Raw genomic sequence first — 20035 nt, forward strand, 5'->3', positions numbered from 1 at the left:
CAAACACTGAAGATGAACAATTGGTTATGCCTTAATGGCATTACAACCGAGATCCTCCTCTTTGCTACTAAGTCACCAGAAATTCTGACAACTAATTGTCTCCCAACCGTTGGCCCTCCATCTAACTGTCAGAAAAATGGGAACTAATGTTAACAAGAATAGCCTTCCCCACTCATTTCAAAGCTGTTATCAAACGTGGTGTTTTTTCCATCGCCATATAATCCTACCACATCTGCAAATCAAGAGAGGTTTTCCATCACCATATCTGTTGCCTTCTCTTACATCAACCATAGCAACTGAGTCCTCATCAGCTGCTTCACTCATCTGTAGCCTGCAGGGTTTTTATCACTATGTCCTAACTCTAAAATCGCTCATCTGGCTGCTAGTCAACTAAAGGTCAAACCCTTTTTGTGGTTCAGAAAGGGATTCATGGCTCATCGCCAGTCTAGCTTACCTACATTTTACTCTGCACTCCCCAATTAGAAGCCTAAAGTTAGTTTCCCAAAATCGTATCTAAAAATGTACGCCTAATCTTAAATGGTCTGTTGAAAGATCACTACACTAACAAGGCTATACCCTCTGGAACTCTTTACCACCACATCTCTTCCAAGAAAACAATTTACTATCATTCCACAAACACCTGTTGCACACAACAGTTTGCGTCCAAATACCATTCATTAAATGTGTTTCCCAGTGGCATGCCTGTGCACACTATAGCTTCCTCTGGTCACATTAATGCAGTAAAAAGCTGAAAATAATAATAATAATATTAATATGATCTATAGTTTTCTAGATTCTGACTCGAACTAGAGTCTCCTCTAAAGATGGATAGGAATTATTTCGAAGTTTCACCTACAGCTTTTTACACTACACAGGTGCTGGGTATTAGGCCTCGAATCTTAAAAAATCCAAGCTCTAAAACCTCAGACAAAAACTCCTGCACCAACTAGTGTGCAAACTTACTGAAAATATTTCATAGTTGGTTGAAACTTCCTTTACGGGTTGCGGTTTTCATCCTTCTTTTTTTAAATTAAGCCTTATCAAGTACAGGGAAGTAATTAGATGCTGCACCTGTGACCCACCTCTTTGTATTAATCTACAAGAAACTCTAAATATTATTTATATTTAGTGTATTCCTAAACAAGCCACTGTTTACTTTCAGTTACTATTTCTTTTAATCGATCACTTTGTGTTTTGAGCATTTTGATACCTCATCGCTAACATTTAAAAGCCCATAAACTTGACCCGATTACTTCTTTACTTTCACCCTCACATTTCGACCCACATGTACCTGTAAATTAAAACGGCCCTTAATAACACCCCATTACTTTAAAACTAGCTCATGCATAAAAAATGATCCTATCCTGAATCCAACATACACCTAACCTTAGGGCGAATGTTAGCACAGTTTTTTTTTTAAAATGTTAACTATATTAATACTAATAATAGTAACTGTATTTCACATTTTAAATTTTTCCTCCAGCTTCATCTGTCTGAGAAGCAGATTTCTTAACCAGGTAAGAGGGAGGAAGAAAGTAACTTGGTTGATTTTGATATTCCAATACTATGTTACTTATTAGAGGCAGGAGGGTCTTAAAGTATGGCCTTCCACAACTAACCCATTCAAAATCATACTGACAGCACCCCATAACAAGGGTAAAGATCTAAAATGATTCCCAAGTGTTCTTACCAAGCGTGCACCACTTGCACTTGAAAGGTCCGAGGGGTCCATTTCACTTAGGAGATGTACATTGTGTGCCAGATCCTTATCATCATGACAGGATGAAAGTGATGACTCCGCCTCTACACTATTGGTAGTAGATACAGGATCTATGAGAACCACAGGGATTTCAGAGCTTGGCAGGGTAGCATTTTCTTTCAAGGAGAGCCCAAAGTCGCAAAGCGAATGGTGTGCTGTAAACTGAGATAAAAATTGTAACATTTGGTCAAAGAAGATAATCACCCTAAAGCTAATGTCTCACATTAAAACCAACTTCATAGGTGTACGCAACTACAAAGAACAAAAAAAAGACACAGCGGTAACAATATAAATATTCACAATGACACATATCATTACATATCTTTACATTACATTACATTACATTACATTACATATCATTACATATATTACATATCATAACATATCATTTTGCAGGGAAAATAACATTTAGTAAATCTGAAGTTACAATATTAGTCCAAACTCCCATAACCACCCTCCATCTGCTGCATCACCCCATCCTCTCAATTATCTTTCTCTGGAGCACTATACTTTTACCCACTATGCTACGTTTAGTAAGCAGTCTCGGGCAACATGTATGCATACATTCATTTAGAAGATCATTTAAGAGTTACCCAGAATTTAGAAAGGCAATGCAGACCTCAAATCCTAAGTCAATAACCATTTTTGGTGGCTTGAAAAAACACCTCGGGAAACATATTTTGCATACGGCTTCAGGCATGGGGCACTGCTACATGCTGCTGTATTAAGTCTGGAGCAAATCTCGGGGCATTAGGCACAATGTTCAGTCACTCAAATTAGAGTTAACAAAACACCTAAGACCTTCTTCTAATCAACACAACAACCGGAGTAACACTTCACCTGGCCAATGGTAAAGAGTTTTGGGGCCACGCCAAGGGGTAGGAAGGTCCAATAGAAATGCTAGGCTGCAATACATATACAGATCATTTTCTGCAACATTGAAAGAAAGGATGTACTGAATATGAGGTCTGTTTCTGATCTATACAAACATATGAAATCAGCAGGGTCTTTCTGCCCATCCCAGAAACAAATCCATGACACAGTTGTAGTAACCTAATGATCAGTTTTTCTGCATTAAACATTTGAGAAATGTAAGAAATAGAAAATGTTGGCGAGTAAGGACCCACAGTTGATATAACGTATTTAACTCTCTCGAGTCAAAGAAAATGTAAATGTGTACTATCAGATAATATGCCAGCTCAACTACTTCTGTTAAAATAAGTCTAAAATCACGCTACTACATTTGCAAAAGCTGAACTAGCTCTTCTGCTAGCCTTTTATCTACTAATATTCGGCAAAGGGGGATACAGGCTGTGTTAATAATTGGATTTCTATAAAGATAAGATAAGCTGGCAACTGGCATCCAAACCTGTAACCATCACCTTGAGACACTGAACACCAATATCTCATCAACGCATAGAAAACAGTCACTAATACACCCATGAACCTCATACGAACAGCGTAGACATCAATAACTGTACTTCCATTATTTAACCTAATTATTACCTAATGAATACCACGCTCACTTTAGCTCAGCTTTCATATAGCTCCACATACTACATGTGCACATTAAATAAAAACATACTACTGAGGGAATTGGATATTCTGACAACTTGCACATTTATATTCACTGTTCTGGAAGTTTCTAATCTAGCCCTTTCTGGTGATCATAAGGTGTTTTACTCTCGCATCTCCTGGATCGTAATTGGATATAGCATTCCTCCTTCTGCACTTCACAACAGCACAAATATATATAAATTAGTCTGATATTAGGTATATTCTATTAGGTGTGTGCTTCCAGTGAAAAAGAATGCTTGTATAGCCATCGCTGCCTTGTGGGAAAGCATAATCAGGAACCAGAACTGGCTATAATGTAAAGTCAATCAATCAAATCAAAATAACTTTATTCGCATTTACTGGCTGCATAAAAGTACAAATAATTCTCACAGTGCAATTTGATAATTTTTTTATATCAGTTGATTTTTTGTGTGTTTTTCCTTAAAAAACAATATTTACAAGTTACCTCATTGCTATACAGCTATTCATTATAAAAAGAGATTATTACAACAGGCAATTTAGATGGCACTACCCCTACGTACACGTTTCCTTATTCTATATAAAATTCTAGTTAACATATTTAAAAACTTACAGCAATTCATTTTCAGGGATTGGGCAATTGACGACAGGTTAACAAGAATGATCAAATAAAACAACACCCCTATCTGTAGAACTACTCCTAGTCCGAAGGACTGAGTAAAAATGTGCAATCATGAAACCGATACAAGGGGTTTCCAAGGAATTAATAACTGCAAAAAGAAAATACTTAAGTTTTGTCATCAAAGGGAGGATATATTTTTTCCTTTACATTTTATAAAAACAGAAAAATTAAATATAGGACATTGTTGAGTAGACAGGCCATCACAAGGAAATGGCGATAAATTATTTAATGAATGTTCATGAGCTGGGTATCCTGCCATCAGGGGAAAAAAATGTAGTCTCATCCTTGTTAAACGATATCAATGCATGTTGTTACTAACAAAAAAGAGATATGCATCATGTCCAGTGGGCACTCTGGCAGAGTTTGGTAGAATATAACCGTGACTTTGCTTTGGTTGCGTTGCCATCTTTCTAACTCGCATTTTTTAAATAAAAGCCTCTCTCAGCTTAGTCTTGGAGAAAGACAAGCATTTGCAGGGTGTTGTGTACAGAAAAGCTAGGCCTAAATCTGTGAGAAACTTCCTAACCTATACTAGCCAGGGAATACTATTGTCTCAGTCAAGATTAGTTATATCTTCTATTACAGCTTGATTCAACCCAACCGAGTCCCTTTTCCAGATACGCAACCATAAGAGGAGAAGGGCTAGTTTGATTGTGTCAGTAATAAAAGGGAGGCCAAGCTCTTTGTGGGCAATCAGATTAGAACAAGCGGATTAACCAAAAGCAACTTTTTAACAAACTTATCCTCCACTTTCTGCAAAGTACCCACTTCAGCTGTGCCCCAAATTTCTGCCCCATAGGTGGCTATGGCTACAGATTTTGCCAGATACATTTCTACCCTTTCTCTTTTTGCCCAATTTAGAGGCACATTTCCACAGGGCAACTATGCTTCTTTGCAGAAAATTGATTCTGTTTGAAACCATAGCGGACCAGTTAAGTTTGGAATCAAAGAAGAGGCCTAGATACATAAAGGACTCTACTAGTTTCAAAGAGCCCCCATCTAGATGAAATTAAATAAACTTTTTCCTTCCCAGTCCCCCTATCATAACAAAGGTTCTCGATCTGGTAACAAGCAAACCCACAAAAGCCATATAAAACTGGCCCTTTTTTGCGCAAACATACTTTGCTGCAAGTAAGACCAGATTGAGTCCTTGGTCGATTGTACCCCTCCCCTTTCTAAACCCATATTGAGTCTCAGGTAATACATTGTTGGCGAATGCCCACTCCTTCAGTCTATTTAGGAGCAATCTCCCCATTAATTTTGCAGTGCTATCCAGTAGAGAGATTGGACGATAATTTGCCAGATTCATGGGATTCATCTTCTGATATATATGGATGATCAGCAATTGTTTCTAAGATACTAGAGGTCCCACTTTAGAAACAGCATTAAAAACTTGTTTTCAAGAGCGGAGTCCATAAAGTTTTGTGTTAAAAAAAAAATATCCAGAGAACCCCATCCGGCCCGCTGCCTTTAAGGCAGGCGACTGAGACAGTGCAAGCTCAATTTCCTCCAACGAGGATTCCATCCCTCAGTGAACAATCATCGAGTCTACAGGTTTTTTTTATAGCACTATCCTTCTCTACATTGCAGATACTCTGGAAGTGAGAGAGCCAGGAGGATTCATCTATATGAGTATCAAGAGAGGTGTCCCACTGATCCTGCAGAAGAGGGGCGTGCACCACCCTACAAAAGGCCTTGCTGTCTTTATTGCTCGATGCCTCAGCCAAATTTACCTAAGCTTTATCTCGTAACTCCGTTTTGCTAAGATCATAGCTTATGCTGATGATACCCAGCTCCTCTTCACGTGGAAGAAAACTGATCTTTCATTGATCACTGCCAAAAAGTTTCTTGCGGAAGTTTTTAAATGGTTAGCGCAGGCCCAACTGAAATGCAACAAGGAGAAATCTGAGGTTCTCCTTTATGGATCCTTCCCCCTGAATTTCAGAGAGGACATTTGGCCGGTGGGTTACCCCATACCTAAATCAATGGGGAGTCCGGCAAAAAACGTGAGGGTATGGTTCAGTGAGGAACTAAGATTCCTGCAACAAATTAATAATCTAGTGTAACATTTGCTGTACACTGATTTATACATGTGGGATTCATTATCTCTGTGTGATGTAATGTGCTTTTACACCCTACAATGATACGAGTAGTGCTATAAAACAAAACAAAAGCATGTAAGAGAGTGGTAATGAAGACTTGAGGGTCACTGATAAAGGCCGGTAAATCGCACTAGTTTAAATTGCTTGATTTTGCTTGTAAGAAAGTCGTTGAAATGTCACTCATAATTACACCAATATTATGATAATGTCACACATAGCAATCTAAAACCTTGGCAGCTATGGATTAGTGTTTCTATGTCTATTGTTACTAAGTGCTCAAGTGATATTTTAACCTATTAATGTTCAATCTTTGCCTTTTCCTGCTAGTTCGCACAGACAGCGTTATGAGCTTTGCGCTAGACGGGTACTTACTTTCACTTTCATTTCTTCAGCGTGGAAATCGATGGAACCATTTTATTTCAGTTCCGTAAAAGAAAAGAAAACTTTAATGCGAGTGAAAACATGTTTGGCCATGCGTTCAAATACACAACCATTATACGAGCGATTATGTATGGAGTTTAGGCAACCAACAAATAATATTTTGTATGGTGTGACATTTGGAACACTGCGATTATCACAATATTATTGAAAAACGACTGACGGCAAAGGCCTCGTACAGGGGTCAGTCCCCAACAATGACAGATCACACTTGCGATCAAAGGCGTTTGTGTCGGAGCTTGAAATGAGAATATAAAAGTGTTGGCACTTACAATCCGAGCATACCTGCCCGCCCTTCTAAGAAATGCAGGTAATCTCCTATTCACATGAAAGAAGTGCAGACTACTTGTTCAAACTTGCCCATTAAAAACACTGCAGGGTATATTGAGATGTAAAGCACGCCATTTATAATGCGGGTTTTCAAATGCCCCTATAACGTGTGAAAAATTCTAACTCCTTCTGTGTTGGTATATAGTACTTTGCATGTACAGGCTTTGTGTCCCGTAACTAATAGAGGGGGGCGGTGGAGGGCGAAACTACAAGCTCCAGAATATAAAGCGCTATTTTAATGATTACAACTGCATGAAGAAGCCACCTATCTCACACAGTTTACAGAGTAGCTCTTGGCTGCTACATACAGAGAGGTATGAAATGCAAGTACAGTTGAAGTAATGCTGGAGGCTCTGCGTTACAGTGAGGTATCAGTAATCTCTCCTGGGTGAGTACTGGGATGGAGTTGCGCAACAGGGGTACTACGAAGGTGAAACCCAGGCGTTACGTTTGGGAAGCAAAATCTGCTCGGCTCTGTCCTTTTTGCTCTCTGATGATCGCTGTAGGGGTTAAACTGCACGTGCAGGTCTCGAACGAAAGCCCAGCACCTCGGTACTCCAGCACGTAGTGGCTGGCCACCACGATCTCCAGGTGGATGCTCACTAGCGGATTCACGATGTCTCCGCTCCTCACTGAAGAAGTTTCTGTTTCTCTGTGTCAGAGCTCAGCTGACTCCCGTGAATGACAGGAGGGGAAACGCCACAGTGTAGCCAACGATGTTTAGGGAAACAAGCCCAAACAACCTCGAACCACCTAACGACGATATGCAGGCACACAATAATATTAACATTTATTGTTCAACGCAGATTGAAAAAAAAAGCTTTCGCCGCTGTGCGAAAAATATAGGGCATGTGTTACACCGCATGTGAGAGATCCAATCCCGGTGGGCGGGACCAAAAATGGGCAGGGCGGTAACGAGGAGGGACTAGTAAGCCTCCTTTTCAATCCGGAGCCAGCATATTTGACGCCAGCGAATGGAAAAGATGGGAGGGGCTTCAAGTCCGCCTCTCTAACTTTCGGAATTAGTATCGATTCCAAGAAGCCCTTGCATGGCAAAAGCAGCGCATGCGCGCTGCTAACGACAGGCGAGACCTAAAAAAGCAAAGAGCAAGGCAGCGTCCCCACTGCAGCCTGTATCTCCCGGCCGTGCACTATGCAAACAAAAACCAACACCTCGAGAGGACACAGGAACGGTATTTGAGATTAATAAAAGTATGGGTAAAGTGCCACGAGAGAGAGTCTATGGGGCACCAAACTAAAAACACCCTTTTGGACTGCAAGGGGTTGAACACTAACATTTATGCAGTCACGCCAACTGTACGTCATAACAGATTTAACTGTTATTAAAACAAAAAGCTGAAGGTTAGAAAGGTCCCCCAGGAGTAGTGGAGGTGCTTGCTAATAGTTAAAAAAATAGGTGTTTACAAATAACACATTTTAGGAACCTTGAAAAAACATGCTTAGGGTTTAAATATATACTAAGGTCTGTATGCTTCACATGTTTTCCAAATAACAGAAACTATAACATTTTATTTAAAATGCATGTTTCCAAAACAGCAGTTGATATAGCTTAAGGAACAATTTGTACAACACGGTAAAAACAAAAGCTGCATTTTCAAAATATTCGTGGGGGCAGCAATAGCTTTTACTGCTAAAAACAAACACTGTATAATCTAAATGTCCCATGCAAACAACAATAACAAATACAAGATAGTAGAACAAGACAGTATAAATACGTTCTTCAAGTCTAAAGAAGGAATACAGTTAGCAGACGCTGCGTACATTTTTCTTACAGACAAATTTTAATTATTTTCTTCCTGCTTTATAAGGAGCAGGTTAGTGTATGTTTGTTTTTATCTTATCTTAACAAAGGCTGGAATAACGTAATTACAGGTGACAGGAGTATCTTGCAGAATGGTGCGGAAAGGAGGTTGTCAGTCGATACCCACTAGTGCTCATGGAAAGCTTGGCCAATCACTCAAACTCCCTGTGCCTAAAAATGAATGCGTCCGTCTGTAATGCAGCCAGTGATTACGCTTAGCGCTCTGATAATGCTACGTACAACAGCAAAAAGTAGAACAGAGCGAGGCATGTAATATATTATTACAAATGCATTCAGACGTGTGTACTCCACTGTATTGCAACATTTTGTGATCAAAGGCACCCAGTGTAATGATGTTAGCCGTTCGACCACGACGATGTAGGACATGAATAAAGATGCTGTGACCTATCACCCTGTGTCTGCGTGTATATGTATCCAGCAAGACACTACATCTGGCGACGAAGGTGGGATGCGGCTAACTCGGTGCACGTCCCCATAGAAGAGGCGTCCACCCCAGCAACCCGGCGGTAATCGACCCGCCCGGGGCTCGCCCCACGTGTAGAGGGCTCGAGCGTGCTGCCCAAGCGCCCACCGGGAGCCCACCCCGGCGGCGGAAGAAACGGAGGAGCTCGCCCCACGTGGAGAGGCTGGAGCGTCCCATCCAAAGTGCCCACCGGGAGCCCACTCCCGCGGCGGAAGAAACGGAGGAGCTCGCCCCACGTGGAGAGGCTGGAGCGTCCCATCCAAAGTGCCCACCGGGAGCCCGCCCCGGCGGCAAAAGTAAAAGAAAGCTGCCCCACCTGACCGTTGACTCCAGCGGTGGATCCTGGCTGCAAGCGGTGAGTGGAAACGCCGAGTAAATGTGACTCCGGTGAAGAAAGAAAGAAAAACGGCCGAAATCTCGCCAGAAGCGAGACTCCCGCACGGCCATCTTGAAGTCAGGCAGCAGTGTCCAATCCCCTGCGAGGGACCATCGGCAGCCATCTTTAAGTCAGGCAGAGGAGGCAAACAGCAAATAAGCATTGGTAGATGCAACAGATATAACAAACAAGCATTGGTAAATGCAACATAAGTAACAAACAAGCATTGGTAAATGCAACATAAGCAGCAAACAAGCACAAGCAAATACAAGACATAAATGAAGACAACGGTAAGCAGCAATAAAGAAACATAACAAGCACAAGACAGTGCAAATCTCGAATGCGACAAACACAAGCAAATGCAGGTCTGGAACACAACAAGCACGAGCAAAGGCAAGTACCAAAGAGAAATAATTAAAATAAAGAAGGTGAGAAAATAAACGATCCAGAATCATACCGAGATAGCTGCGGATCTTACCAACCTGGAAGGAAACGACTAGACCAAGGATCGCGGCCGAAGAGGGTCAGCAAAGAAGACGGGAAGCAAAGGAAACAGTCCTGTGACAGTAGCAGATCAAAATCTTCCTCCCTCATGGCGGTGGGAAAAGCAACACAACGATCCAATCCCTACATTGAAGTGCCACCCCAAGTGACACAGACTGACATTCAGAGTTTGGGTCCTAAATGGAACCGGTGGCTGGAATGACTTGACGATTTTCTGGACGCCACCGGTGAGCGAAGAGATGGAAAATGTCTGATACTACTGCTCCAGCTGGTGGGTCATGAGGGCCGACGCTTAATCAGAACATTCTCTGAAAAGGACACAGAGACCTATGAAAGACTCCAAGAGACACTACACGCCCATTTCAATGCAAAGGAAGATGTGGATCATGAACGCATCGCCTTTAACACAGCACGTCAGGAACCAAGAGAATCATTGCCAAAATTCATCACCCGGTTGCAAAGTCTGGTACAATGCTGCCACTTCAACACATTTACAAATGAGGACGCAGTTCGACTCCGGGTAATCGAAGGCTGTTCAAGTTCTACTACAAAGCACAAGATCCTTCGAGGACATTGGTCGTTAAAGGAAATCATCAGAAGGCCGAAGCTGGAGAGCGGGTCAAAGCAAGAGAAATATCAAAAGAAGTGCACCTAAGTGGAAGACACAAAGATACCAGGAAAGAGACATCTCTCATGTCTGCGAATAAAGCCCCAGAAACAAACAAAACCAGAAACGGGGAGGGTGAAGGCAGATCAGAGTCAAGACATTGGGAGAGACAAAGTGACATGAAATACTCTGAGTCAACAACACAAAAGACTGAGATGATCCAGGATTGCGACAGCTCCACTGAGACAACCTCAAGGAAGTATTCAACCTCAAGGAGCTAATCAACCTCAAGGAGTCATTCAACATATGGTGCAACCGACTGTGAAGCAGATGACTTATCAAGTGGGACAGATCGCACCAATGGACCAGACAGATGTGCAAGAAAGGCAAACTGTAGCAGACTGGACCAGTCACGTCAACACTGGGAATCGGTTCACGATCACACCCGCAACACAGATGTCAGTGCACAGAACAAGCGGGAAGAAGAAGCAAACTGCATAAGCCGGACTGATTCACTCCGACACCGGAAAGAGGAAGACAAACGCATCCACGACATCCGAGACAATGAAGAAACGGAGAGGAGGCCATTATCATCACACGAGAGAGGCAGAGACAAAATACCTAGGGATCAAACACAAGAAATAAACATGTGGTTATCAAACAACCTCTCCAGTAGGATGACACCCAAGTCACTCCGAGAAAGATACCCGGAGAAATATCCCAAAGAGAACTCCGACTCTAGGAGCAGCTCGTCACGACCTACTTGTTTCAGAAACGTTCCATTCAAGACACACTCAAAGGAACGTTATCAAAGGAAATCGACAAAAGACTCTTCCGATTTAGAAAGACGTCTGTTCGATCCCTCGAGTCGACCGAGTCATGGTCCCGACGACGGCCATGGCGTCAACAACCTGAACACACCACAGAACAAAAGGACGTTCCTCCCATCAAGAGTAACGTATCTCACACTAATGTCTCTAAATAACCAATCACTCCACAAGACAACCTGTCATGTCAGTCACAGGTACTTCAAGACATAAACAATATACCTTCACCACTGATGGGGTCAGCGAGGCTGACCAAGAGAGCCTACAGAAGAAAAAGAGCTATAGTGGACATTACTCACCGGATGGGAAAGGACTATCCAGTCACTCTGCAAGGAAAGCCAGACACGTTAACAGAGGCAGATCATCATCAGATGAGAGAGAAACATGCACATGCCCAGACGGTCAAAGGGTTCACCAGTCCCAAATGCGAGTGGGTGAGACAACAAGAGGCAGCGAATGAGTCCCCGAACCAAGCTAAGATGGTCTCTCTAGATCCTTACTGTCTGGCATACGTGGCTTTGCACAGGAACGCAGTGCTGCCCTTAACCGGACAAGACAACAAGAAGCAAAATCACATGCGGGTGCTCGGAAGAGAACCAGAACAACATCCCCTCATGAAGAAGATCAAGCGTCAATCGAACAAGAGCCACAAAAGGAATGCCGACATCAAGCTGAGCTTTCCACAGTCACCTCAGAAACTGAAGATGAGTAAGATTGCCCGCAATGTCAACTGGTGAGCAGTCCAGATCCCCCTGCACCACTACAAAATGTCTCCACTACCGGAGAGTTTCTGGCAACACATTGTCATTGACTTCTTTGGGCCAGTCAAGTCGGGTCAATATGTCCTAGTCATCATGGACGAATACTCCCGACTCTCCTTCACACAACTTTGCACATCCACGAAAGCATCCAGCACCATACCGAGTGATACAACAGAACGGAACTATGATCACTGCGGAGGCTGACGGGAGACAAACTACCGGTAACGGGACATACTTTAAGAAGTGCCGCCCCAATGTCAAGGAACTACTGACGGAACCAAGAGTAGAGTAAAGAGAACAAGAGACGCTACCACTCCACAGTCAGACACTGATAGAAACCAACGACGAGCGTGAGCGTGACAGCGCTGATCTCCAATCGCGCCCTAGACGGGTCATCACAAAACTGTCCCGCCTGATTGAAGAACTAGAAGTAGAGACAGTAATGACTGGAAAGAAGAGGTGCAAACTATTTGCTGTGTTACTTTATTTTGTTTTATTCTTTCATTTGTTACAGAGGGGGGAGATGTAATGATGTCCACAAGTGACCACAGCTGTAGGGCACTAGGACCAGCCCGAGGGTTGACGAGGGCGGGCGATAAGGGAGGAGCTGGGGCTAGGGACGGCAGTTAGCCGTTCAACCACGACGAGGAAGGACATGAATAAAGAAGCTGTGACCTATCACCCTGTGTCTGCGTGTATAAGTATCCAGCAAGACACTAAACCCAGGACAGCAATAAAGAAGCAGCTGTGTCTCCAGAGAAAGCAAGCACAGCACAGCCTGAGTAAACAAACGGGGAACTGCGCTCACAGATGGTAACAATGGAGCCTAAACAGACCAGTGGCTCAAAGGCTGTCCACACGCACCGCCCCGGTTATAAACTTAACTACGTCACAAAGGGCAGGGCAGTGAATTAAGGTGGAGAAAGAGAGGCAGGTCAAACTCCTGAGTGGTGGCATGTGATTTAAACACTTCCTCGGATATGCAAACTCCCAGGGAGGAGACGGTTCTAAACCACATACCACATTAGGGATTAGCAGCAAGGGTTGCTGCGTGACTGCCCTTTTCACTTTCACGGCTCCGCCCACAACTGAAATCGGACATTACTTTTAGTACGTGCGCCTTGTCTGTACGGTGTGTGCTAAAAAAGTACAAACGTCACAGCAGTGAAAGCGCGGCGTGTGCAAACATTAATTCTTACCTTTCAACAGTGCACACACTGCGCTTTCACTGCCGTGACATTTGCAAACACAAATTCTTACTTTTCAACAGAGCAAACGTCAAGCAGTGAAAGCGTGGTGTGTGCGCTGTTGAAAAGTAAGAATAATGTTTGCAAACGTCACGGCAGTAAAATAATACTACTGGGGCATTTAACTTGTGCAGTATTAGAAAGTTACTAAGTTGTCTATATACTTATTAGACACGCAAACCGTAATTATCTCGGCCTTTTGTGCAAAATAAATAACACGCAACAAACAAACAAAAATAATAATATTGCAAGCACTGCTATTCAGTTAAAGTAGACTACGGGTATCTTTAAATAAACAAGCGAGCTGGGCACACATGCATGTTGCTCAAAGTTGCCTTTCACATTAATATAAAGCAAGTAGATTGTACGCTAGTACAAGTACACTGCACTGCATACATGTTTAACATAATGTAAGCAAGCAACCACCAACAAAAATAGTTCCAACAAAAACACTTCAGTCCTCTAATAGCATGTAAACAGTACTTAGGCAGTGCTGTCAACACAAAGAGAATGTAAAACAAGCATTTGCAATGCAATAGGTCTCACAATCGTGAGAGTTTGAGCTATTGGCATTGTAAATGGCAATGCCTTTTATTTACGTGTTAGTTTTTAAAACATAAAATAAGGCATTGTCATTTACAATGCCAATAGCTCAAACTCTCACAATTGCGAGACCTATTGCATTGACTGAATTGAAGTAGCATAATGTCTCTAAGTCACTGTTGTGCTATGTGGCATCTATACCCTCTTTACGTTTTCAGCAATACAAAATGTAAGGCATACTATGAACATTGAACCTCTAAATCAATAGCAATGCGATATTTCTAGTCTTGGATATTCACCACAGCCGGAGCAAACAAGATACTGCCTACCGTAAGGTTCAGCCTCTAAGTGACGTCAGGCGGGCGCACGCACTTCCGCGCAGGCGCAGAGTGTTCTTGGCCGCTTCTCCGCTTGCTGATGGCGTACAAGAGGCGATGGACGGCACTGGAGCCCCTGGCCGCGTCGCACCCGCCCGCAGAAGCTGCACTGGAGCCCCTGGCCGCATCGCCCCCGCCCGCCGCCCATCCATCCATCCATTGAGAGCCAGGCAGAAGTGTAGTGTAGTTCCTATCTTCCCAATAGGCTCTGCGCATTGGAATAATACCTACAGCAGTAAAGGCCTAGGCCAGACGTTAACTAGGTCTACTACTGTCGATACTAGACTTAAGTTTTGGGTTTGCCAGCGTAGCTCAGAGTTCGCTAGAAACTTTCTCGAATGTTCAGGAAAGAATTAACTCCCCTGATTAGACAAGAAGGGATTTAGTTTCTGACAACCATAGAACATGACAACTTTGCTCTCCCCTAATCAAGAGTCAATCTCGAGAGTCGTGTGAGCACAAGGCAATTATTTTACTCAGTCAGTACGTGCATTCTTAGTCTCATCAGATTGTAGAGAAAAGGAAGAGACGGGCGTGTTCAATAAAAAGGTGTTATTTATTGATCAGTCTCTTTTCTCGTACAAGAGAAATGGATCGATATTATTGCAATACTTATAGTTAAGTAAAGTGCATACATTAAAAGCAATAGTATAAAATAATACTGTAAAAACATTGATATGGTTTCTGAGCCATATGATGTTTAAAATGATTAAAATATATTTACATACACATATACATTTGACTAAACGTACTCAACTGGTGTTTCTAAATACGCCTACCCCGTGTACCCGACCTAAGTCTAATGCGTGGGCGGGAATAGAAAGTTACAGTTTAAGTTAAGTTTGTTTTTGCCAAGTGAATAACTAAAGAATTCTCTGTGAGGGGTTATTCAGTTCTGTACCTGGAAGTTAGGATGAATGAGGAATTGTATCTCTTTCTCTGCTCTCGATATTCCAGGCTGCCTGCGAGGGCTGCCCAGAAGCGCCGGTGCTGGGTCTCTCGGCTTGAGATAGCAGCGCGTCTCTCAGCGCGTCAGGAAGGCAGGGCTGCTGCCAGCGGGGTCTGCTTCTGCTCTCGGCTTCGGCAAGTATGGCTGCTCCGTCTCGTCACCACGCGTGTGTTTGCATAGGGCAAGATCGGTAATATTTATACCTTAAAGGTGCCGAGATTGACGTAAGGATGGACATAGATACGTCAATAAAGATGTCATACGACTTGCTCGTTAGCACATTCTTTACTAAAGTTCTCTGTGAAATCAAAACAATGGCCGCACGGATTTTCCAGGTTGTCATAGGTTTGATTTGTTATGAGAACGTCGTATGCCTTATCAGGGGCTGGAGGAATGTCGCTTGTCTAATTAGATCTCAAGCGTTATGACCTAATCAGATAACACGTTCCTGTGCCGTAGTGTGACTGCGTCAGATAACGGTATCTGCATCATGGGGGCTTTTCTTGCCTCATGGGCTGACTGTTAGTTAACTTGATAGTTAGTTTAACCAGAATAGGGTCAGGAATAGGGGGATCGATTCAGAACCTATAGGAATACATGACACCCACTCCACGCTAACTATGGTCATATTTACTAATCCATGCATAGTATAACATAGTACAACATACTATAGAGTATAGTGTATACCTTACCACCCCAAAATACATTAATGCATTTTGAAATTTTCAAATATACTGAAAAATTGCAGTCATATATATTGTATGCACTTAAGCTATGAATTAAACGCTAAAGTAAACACGCATTGGTATGCATTATTGCTTATTTGGTATATGAGAAATACACATGAAATGGCTCTTAACATAGCTATACAGAAAGGAAGTGCGAGACCATTTCATCACATAATAAAATATTTGTGAACATCCCAGCGGGCAACTAAAGTTTATAAAGTATCTAAAAATAGAAATCTTAGTTCTCTAGGAATAGTCTCTTACTTTAAGCAGAAGATAAGTGTCCCGAAAATTTTGTAAAAAATAATTTGGGCTGCTAAAAAATTGCTGTCCGTGAACTGGTGGGAAAAATTGTTCATGTGACTTTATTTTTAAAGTTGAAGGCCGAATTCAGGGAACGCCGTGTGCGAGCTTGCTCAAAAGTCTCTATTTCTGTTCTGGAGAGAACATCATATCATTAAGGCTTTCGAAAAAACTGTCAACAGCTTCATGGGAAAGTTCCACTAAGTCGGAAATAGGTGTAACCATGCATTCGTGCGCATGATTGTCTGCATTGACATTCTGATTCGCATTGCTGACAGAAGGTCGTACCTGTTCGATGCTGCTTTCATCTTGAACTTCACTACTCCTCAATCGTAGTGGTGAAGATTCCACGAATGCCGTCATCAGGATTGGCAGCCTTTGAGGGCAGCACAAAGCGTGAACCTTGGTAGGAACCAACAATGTATCTGCATCCACTGGCGCATCCGATTGTAGCGTCAGACAGGTGTCTAACACGCATTCTTCTCCGCATAGCAGACACCTTAGTCCAGGTAAAACACACCTTTGCCACATTGGTCGAAATGATAGAAACCAAGTCATGTTTAGGTCTCTAAGCCGGGAGAGTCCCAGGATTTTTGATATCCGGTCCCGGTATCCAATGGCTAGGATCGTATCTTCCATTGTCGCGAGAGTTTGATCTGTGACATGGGTTGCCATAACGAAAAATAAGGACCAAGAATAGGATTCCTGCAATTAGTCCCAGGATCAGGGGAAGTCCGCCAAAAATCGAATGGACGAAATCTGGAAAAATACCCAGTATGGCTTTGAATGGTGTTAATGCCATCGAAAATACTGTCTTAAATACCTTTGAGACCCCAGTGGTATCAGAAATATTTAAGATTTCGCTCAGGATTTCCGCGAAATGTACGGGGGAATTAGTCGATAATAATGTATGTATCTCTGCAGTCGTCCTTGCGACTTGTAGATCATACGTTTCTTTTGATGACGTGAGCCTTGTAGGCGTCTGAAGAAGCACTGTTTTCATTCTGCTTAAAGTATCTATTCGAATAGAAGTAATTTTCAAATTGGGCCATGCCCTTGCCTCCCTGTCTGGAAAGGAGCTGGGGGACAAAGAACGTCCACAGCACTTGACCTTCGCAGTCGTAGTGACTAGATAAGGAGTCCCGGGCATAAGACTACAACATTTGTGGTCTACAATAAGAATGTAACTCCCATTACAGAGTCTTTGAAAGAATGGTTCTATTTCAGTTGCAGGTGCGCCTTGCTGGTGACATGAAAGGTTGTATGAATTCCCTTCACAGGCTCCATGCAAACTAATTCCGTTACACAGAAGCGTGCCGCTTAGTGACATAGCACAATTGTTGCCACTAAGAAACACTTTCTGTCCTTTATTACTGACACATGCATGTGAATAGGGCAGGTTCCAAGTTGTTTTAAGGTACCCCTTTCCCAATTTCTCGTACATGCCAGCATGTATATATTTTTGGCAGTATTGAAACCTGAAGGTTGAGATTGGAATATTTATGATTCCGTGGATTATCCATTCACTGACAGGTCGTTCTGACATTGTCATTGGTAATCTTTCTAGTTTTTCAATGCTCAAGATTGTATAATCAGCACCCTTTTGCGCCATACCGATTTGTCTATCAGTAAGGTTAAAGATTTGGAATAGTGACGTTGTGTTGATTAAACGCCAAGGCACATAGCCTGAACGCAGATTTTGTAACGTCCAGCCAAGCTGTACAATAGAACGCAATTGTGACTGACCATGTTGTAATAACAGTAAGTCTTGCGATAATATGTCGATTGCTGAAGACACAATGCTGTCCAAAGAAAAAATTCTGGAGGACAGAGTCATTAACCCATTGTCCACTACAGAAAGTGATTTTTCCAAATTAATACGGTCAATTTCCCGTATTCTCTCTGCTGTCTCAATTTGAGTAACCTTCCAGGCCTCATTGTATGCTGCATATACAGAGGCTGCTATGAAACGCTTTTGACGCTGTTTGCGTGGTCCCAGTATGAAATCACGCAAGTCAGCACCATCAGTAAGTAAAGTTAGGTGTTGCTTAATTTCAGGCAGTGTGGAAGTTTGTAGCCATTGAAGGCATAATTTGCCCACACTGTAGGTTGTTATTATCCCTGGGTGATGTCTTTGGGGATATCTAGGGTCTGGCCTGGTCATTTTGAAACCCTGTGTTTTATTCAGGAATCTATCTTGACAGTTATTTGTATCTGTGGGCCAGATCAACCATTGTTTCCAATCAGGATGTGTTCTGTTTTGGTTTAATATATGGTTTACGTCTATCTCTTCATCTGTTACAGAGTTATTGCTAAACATTATTGGCTTTGGAATAGACGGTTTATTTAAATCTTTGATTTTGGCTAAGCCAAGACAGGTGGTTTGTTGAACAGTGTCATTTAAAAATATCATTTGTTCTGGGATCATGCAGGCTCTAAACAAAGCTTCTAAACCCTGTACTTGCCAATCTTTTGTACCCCAAACACTTTTCAAATCAACATTTTTGTCCCAATAATCAAATCCAAAAGTATTCATTTTTTCGAAGAATGAGTCTGAATATATCAATTTTGTGTTGGTTATCATGGTTTTCATCCCTGTCTTGTTTGACATTTTAAAATAAAATGTTTCAGCATTACTTGTGTTAAAACCTGAAAAATATGAATATTTGTCGTAAACGGTTCTTGAGCTCCCTTTTGGAGGTGTTGCACAATGTTCCCATTGATTATAATTTAAAACATTTCTAGGTTGTGCAGATTTATGTAAAAAGTGATTACCATAGTGGTTATAGCAATACATACTGTCATAATTTGTAGAACCTTGCAAATAATCATGTTTTGTAAATTTAGCAGACATTACTAAGTCAGACATCATGTTATTAATGCTTTCGAAGTCCCAATCATCAGCAAATGAGTTTGGTTTCGCAAAGTCACTCAAGGGGATCTTGATTTGGTGTGGGTATTTCAGGATCTCGACCGGACCATCAATTTCATAGTCAGTGTTGTCCCAGGCTACCCCACCAGGTATCGGAATGGCTGTGAAGTTGGCTGAAGAAAGTTCTCTTTTCTCGACGTGTGAAGATGTGTGTGGTTTGAGGACCAAGTTGATGTTCTGACTTGCTGTGTCCATTTTAGCATATTTTCCCTCAATGAAGCGTCCCAAAGTAAATACCATGATGAGCCAAAGTATGAGGATAAATGCACCAAAACCCACCCAGAATTCAATCCATGGAGAAATCAGATATGTTTCTTTCAGTTGGTTCAAAAGTTCCTTAGTTTTGTCTTTAAAGGATTTTGATGATGGCTGTGTCTTTGATTCACTGAAGCCTTCAGAGGAATCATCGAAGTTGATGAAGTACCCGGATGCAGTTCTGTCAATTGTTCCAATTGCTTCAGGATTTTTGTTTCTTGCATTGTCACTTGGTACTTCATTGTAGATTGGTGTGTCTCTGCTAAATGTTTTTATTTGGGTTGTCAGAGGTCTGAGTTCTATTGCATTGTTGCATAGTCCTTGTTGTTCTTCTGTAGGCGTTTCGAATGTGATGAGCCTCTTTGTTAGGACCTCTGTACTGGTAGCAAACTTTGGTGTTCTGCTACTTATTGGGAGTCCACTTGGCCTACTGTTTGTTATCGGCCACATGTTGTGGTTTTACCAGGTCGATG

The 20035-nt window shown here is 42.2% G+C and overlaps 1 protein-coding gene across 2 annotated transcripts in view; it reads right to left on the minus strand.

Moving 5' to 3' along the window:
• Positions 1-20035, minus strand: part of SCAPER (S-phase cyclin A associated protein in the ER) — a 3246499-nt gene that overhangs the window by 2432312 nt on the left and 794152 nt on the right. For both annotated transcript variants that reach the window (XM_078685236.1, XM_078685237.1), the window contains exon 10: positions 1691-1921. In XM_078685236.1, the coding sequence (XP_078541362.1) occupies positions 1691-1921 (231 nt within the window). The remainder of the gene's footprint in view (positions 1-1690; positions 1922-20035) is intronic.

This window comes from Lissotriton helveticus, chromosome 3_2 (assembly GCF_964261635.1).
Source record: "Lissotriton helveticus chromosome 3_2, aLisHel1.1, whole genome shotgun sequence".
Taxonomy (NCBI): Eukaryota; Metazoa; Chordata; class Amphibia; order Caudata; family Salamandridae; genus Lissotriton; species Lissotriton helveticus.